The 5,594-nt window shown below is 35.9% G+C and overlaps 1 protein-coding gene across 1 annotated transcript in view; it reads left to right on the top strand.

The window, feature by feature from the left end:
• The window catches only part of LOC106878847 (laminin subunit alpha), a 249,900-nt gene that overhangs the window by 59,374 nt on the left and 184,932 nt on the right, over positions 1-5,594 (top strand). The window contains exons 8-10 of the mRNA XM_052970907.1: positions 280-470; positions 3,685-3,825; positions 4,637-4,774. Of these exons, the coding sequence (XP_052826867.1) occupies positions 280-470; positions 3,685-3,825; positions 4,637-4,774 (470 nt within the window). The remainder of the gene's footprint in view (positions 1-279; positions 471-3,684; positions 3,826-4,636; positions 4,775-5,594) is intronic.

The raw sequence follows: 5,594 nt of genomic DNA, 5'->3' as shown, positions 1-5,594 counted from the left end.
ATATATATATATATATATATATATATACCAACCAGTAAACTCACAAACTAAATACAGTGTAATCTTATCAGTGATCTGTTCACAGATTGTGCAGTGAAAATTTTGAAACAGAATTACAAATAATAAATGCTTCAATTAAGTTTTTGTGTGGTTTTGAATGGCTAATGTTTTTCTGGCTGAAATTGCATTAGTTTCTATGCCTGATCTCTGATCAAATTACTTACCTGACAAATGCACCTCCAAACTTTCAATTTAATTCTGTATTTCATACTCTTTCAGATGTAATGTCGGCTACCATAGTTTCCCTGAATGTAAACCCTGTGAATGCAACCAGATTGGTACAGTAAATCAAGTATGTCAGATACCTCGAGGGAACAGAGGACAAAAACAATGCCCCTGTAAACCCAATTACACTGGTATTTACTGTGACTCTTGTCAACAAGGATATTTTGGGTTCCCTGATTGCAAACGTTAGTATTTTCTTTGATTTCTTTTCAATATTTTCAAAAATAGTGTCAAACCATATCTTCACTTTCGTTCTCAGATGCTTTTAATATAGTTCACTCTGTTGTAAACATCAGCCCACTCACACTCTCATCTTTTATCTACAGCAGTGGTTCTCATCCATTTTTGCATTTTGATCCTTTTAATTCCTATTTTACTCTACTGGACCTCCAGAGACATTCGATGTTTTTATTAAAAATGTCCTACTGTATTTTTGTATAATTAATATTAGAAATTGTATTAAAAAAATTAACCATTTTGTTCATTGTAAAAATATATGCAATTTATGGCACATAAATTTTAACAACAAAATTTTATGTGGATCCTGGTTGACAACCACTGACCTACTGGCACTGACCTGTAGATCTGGATGGATCTTGAATGCATCAGTCTTACCAACCTGGTAGGTTTTACAAAGGTTTTGAACATTGTAGTTCCTCTCTTAATTAACTTACACATTTAAAAGAGCAAAATGAAATTAATAGATGGGGAAGATGGATCTGTAAATCTTTGAATATTGTAGGCACTGATTTAAAATTTTCAAATTATTCATATCGCCTTCTTTAATGTGTTTGCTTGTGGTTCAATCCCTCATCATCTTCCAATTCAAAACAGAAAAATCTGAGAGAGTTCTGAGCAAAGAAGGAAACATCAAAATCAGGAATGGTGGAAGCATACTTTAAGAAGGGAAGTTTCATATTTCTGTGAAATGTAGTTTCTTCTATTCACAAATAATCCCATGCAAGTTTTCTGAAAACTCAGAGAGGAAGTTCATATATTGTTTTTCAAATTTTAGCACTAGGTCAGCAATTTTGGGGAAGGGCTGAGTTGATTACATCAACACCAGTATTCAACTGGTACTTATTCTATCAACACCTAAAGAATGAAAGGCAAAGTCGACTCAGAACGCAAAAGCAGATGAAATGCTGCTAAGCATTTTGCCTGGCATGGTAACGATTCTGCCAGCTGGCTAACTTAGGCAGTCTTTATATTGGTTTCAAATTTTGGCACCAGGCCAGCAATTTTGGAGAAGGGGCAAGTCATTTACATTGACCCCAGTGTTCAACTGGTACTTATTTATTGACCCTGTAGGAACAAAAGCAAAGTCAACCCTGGCAGCATTTGAACTCAGAACATAAAAAGGACAAAATACCACTAAGCATTCTGCCTGGCATGCTAATGATTCTGCCAGCTCACTGCCCTAGTAAGCCCATATATTACTAACTCTAAACCTTCTTAATAAATCCTCTCTGGACTCTATTTGCATCTCTATAAGTGATTTAGGGATATTCACATTATAGGGGAAACAGGTATTGTGAGGTGAATGTCTGAACCAACTTTTTAAAATGCATATCTGTAGGAAATAATCTGTGTGCATGCATGGCCACAGCATTAAGAAGTTTGTTTCGCCATCACATGGTTCTAGGTTTCATCCCATTGTGCAGTGGTACATTGGCCAAATGTCTTCTCCCATAACTTTGGTTAAATTTCAAGTCTTGTAAGTTAAACTGTGTGGAAACCAGCCCATCTAATGACTTGTACCTAGTTTTGGGTTGAGCCTTAGGAAGGAGATGACAGGGGACCAAGGTAATTGGCAATTTGCAAAAGGGATATCCTAAAACCACTTGGTATGCTTGTATATGCAGGATCCTTGTCTCTCACTCTTCTTCTCTTTCTACCCCATCAAGTAGTCCTCCAATTCTCATCTCCTATCACTCCTCTATCTATGGTACTACTTGCCTGCTGTTATCACCGGAGGGTCAAGCTGGTACATATTACATGCCCTCCTTTCTGGTTACCCCCATCCCTCCTCCCTTTCCCTCTGGACACACTTCCATTTCTCATTATCATCCTAGTTCACACCATTTACACCAATCACCACCTTTTGTGTGTTCAGCTACTGATCTCTCTCCTCTGCATTGCCTCATTTTTAACACCTTTTATCTGTACCATCCTCAATACCTTATTTCTGCCATTACACACCACTTACTATAGCCCCCTTATATAACTCTTGTATCTCCCTGTCTATCACTCTCACACCTCTCACATTATTCTGCTACTTACTGATATATTCTCTTCCCTGAACCATTTCTGTATCTCTCACCTTATACCTCTCTGAACTGATATTTCTCTCAACTCAATCACTACATTTACCTCCATCCCCATCTTTCACCCTCTGTTACTCTTCCTCACACTCTAGGAAAGCATCTACTCTCTCCTCCTTTCTCATAACTCACTATCTATATCCTCTCTTATGCTCCCCTTCTTGTATTTTGAGAGTTTTGCTCTGGTACTCCATCACTATCTTACTTTTATCTTCTTCTCAACTACTCCCACCCACCTCTGTATAGAATACAGAGCAGCCATGTATCTTCTCTATAGCAAGACAACTGTGCTTGTCACTTTATCTTACTTTAACCTATCAGTATCCAGCATAAAGACTCCTTCCTCTCTCAAATACTCCCTCTTAGCAGTGGGAGCTTTTTTCTTTTTTCTTTTTCTTTTTCCCTGTTCTTTTTTCTCTCTTGCAAGTTACTTCACAACCTCACTTAGTGCCAATGGTACAAAAAAGGCATCCAGTACATTCTCTGAAGTGGTTGGCATTAGTAAGAACACCCAACCATAGAGATCATGCCAAAGTTGACACTGGAGCCTGATACAACCTTTTGTCGTGCCAGATCCTGTCAAACCATCCCACTTGTATCAGCATTCTAGGTGGATCTTAAATGATGATGATGAGGATGGCAATGAGGATGATGACCACCTGACCTAGGGTGCAATTGCTAGAGTATATTATATTGTGTTGTATTATATATTGATATATATTTTATATTATATTTATCTTATATATCATACTCTATTGTTTTATATTATGTACTTACATAAGGAAGTGAGCTGGTAGAATTGTTAGCACACCGAGTGAAATGTTTAATGGTATTTCGTCTGACACTATGTTCTGAGTTCAAATTCCAGCCGAGATCAACTTTGTCTTTCATCCTTTCAGAGTCGATGAAATAAGTACCAGTTATGCACTGGGGTTGATGTAATCAACTAGCTCCCACCCCCTCACTTCCCCCCAAATTTTCAAGGTCTTGTGCCTAGAGTAGAGATACTTATATAATATACTTACAAAGTCAGTAAATAAAAGTATAACTTAATGTATTTCTTATATTGTTGCAGGCTGTGTATGTAACAGAATTGGTTCAAGAGGTAGTCATTGTGACAAAGATACAGGTCGGTGCCACTGTCATCCTGGCTTTGCAGGCCTTTCTTGCAACAACTGTGCAGTTGGCTATTTTGATGTGCATAACAATTGCAGATGTAAGTAGTTATAATTTCTTACAATCTTACCTTTTACATGCACATATGCACACATAAATAAATATAGATATATATATTTTATATATGTGTATACACGTGTGTGTGTGTATTTGTGTGTGTGTGTATGTGTGTGTGTGCGTATGTGTGTTTGTGTGTGTGTTTGTGTGTGTGTGTGTGTGTGTGTGATTTGATGAATACACAAGTTACTTCAAGTTCCATGCTTAGATAGTGAAGTAATTGTACATACTTGTACATGCATATTATGCACAATCCAGCAATTACTCAGGCTCAAAATAACATGGAAAGAAAAAAGAAATATACAAGAATTTAAGAAACAGGTTTAAGCTAAAAGGGGAATAATTCTGTTCATGGAATCTAGGTTATGTCCCTTTAACCGATTAAACGTAAATTGTTAACCTTCTCAGAACTGAACCCTTAGTGTTTAACTTTACCTTCCAGCTAAATGTACGATTGATAATTTTGTTTTATTTAATTTTATTCCAAGGTAATAAACATTTGTCTTTTGAAAATTTGTTTTCACTTCATTATTTCATATAAACACCCAAAAATTTGATAAAAAATAAATTATAATTATTGCATGTATGTCTGCTGTATTTCCTGATATTACCATGGTATCAAAAGCATACTTCCAAAAATACTCATCATATGATGGTTAACACTCTACTATAATATAACATAAACTAAATAATACTTTTTAAATGTTGCCTTTTATTGTTTAATGCTTTTTAAATGTTGTCCATTATATATTGTCATCTGTTTGCTAACATCATGACTTCATATTTTTATGCAGTGTGCAACTGTGATGTGAATGGCTGCACCAGAGAAATTTGTGACCGCAAATATGGCCGGTGCATATGTAAACCAAATTTCTCAGGTTCCAGGTGTGACCAGTGCCGAACAGGTTACTACCAGTTCCCTCAATGCTATGGTATGTTACAGTCTCTTATTTAAGTTCCTTACTTCCATATACTAAGTAAAGTAGAGTTTGTATAATACATCAAACCTGATGTGTTGCCTTGTCTTCCTCCAGAATTATTTAACATATTTTTAGCATCTTTTAATTTGATCTTTTACTTGTTTCAACCATTGGACTGTGGACACACTGGGGTACTGTGTTGAAGGGTTTAGCTGTACAAATCAACCCCAATACTTATTTTTAATTGGGTACTTATTCCATCAATCTTTTTTGCTGATGCAGGGATGTAAACAAACCAACACTGGATGTCAAGTGGTGGGGAGACAGACACGAACACACACACAACTATATATATATGACAGGTTTCCACTCAGTTCTTGCTTACTAAATTCACACAAAGCATTGGTCGATCTGAAGCTATAGTAGAAGACACTTGCCCATAGTGCCATACATTGGAAATTACATGGTTGTAAAGCAAGCTTCTTAACCTCATGACGGGTCATCTCGTCATTCACTCAGACTATTCATAATACTTTCAATCAAAATAATGATGACACTCCTTGCTGCTCACTTTGATTTTCAGCTTAAGCTTTAATTCCTCTTTTCTGAGAATGATAATATTCTTCTTACCTGTTTCAAAGTTATGGAAAATAGAGAGAAAACTGAATTAATTTACCCTTTTGCCATCGTGGGGGTGATTGACAGCATGAGAAATTCTACTGGGCTATAATCTTTTTGAATGAATCGAAGCGTTATGCTAATAAATACTTTAGGTGCTAGTTTACTTTTTTATGTTACCTTTCTTAAATAACTTTAAATATTTAAAATTAAA

Source organism: Octopus bimaculoides, chromosome 9 (genome assembly GCF_001194135.2).
Source record: "Octopus bimaculoides isolate UCB-OBI-ISO-001 chromosome 9, ASM119413v2, whole genome shotgun sequence".
In the NCBI taxonomy this organism is placed as follows: domain Eukaryota; kingdom Metazoa; phylum Mollusca; class Cephalopoda; order Octopoda; family Octopodidae; genus Octopus; species Octopus bimaculoides.
The sequence above is the reverse complement of the archived record's forward strand: the minus strand, read 5'-3'. Positions and strand labels throughout refer to the sequence as shown.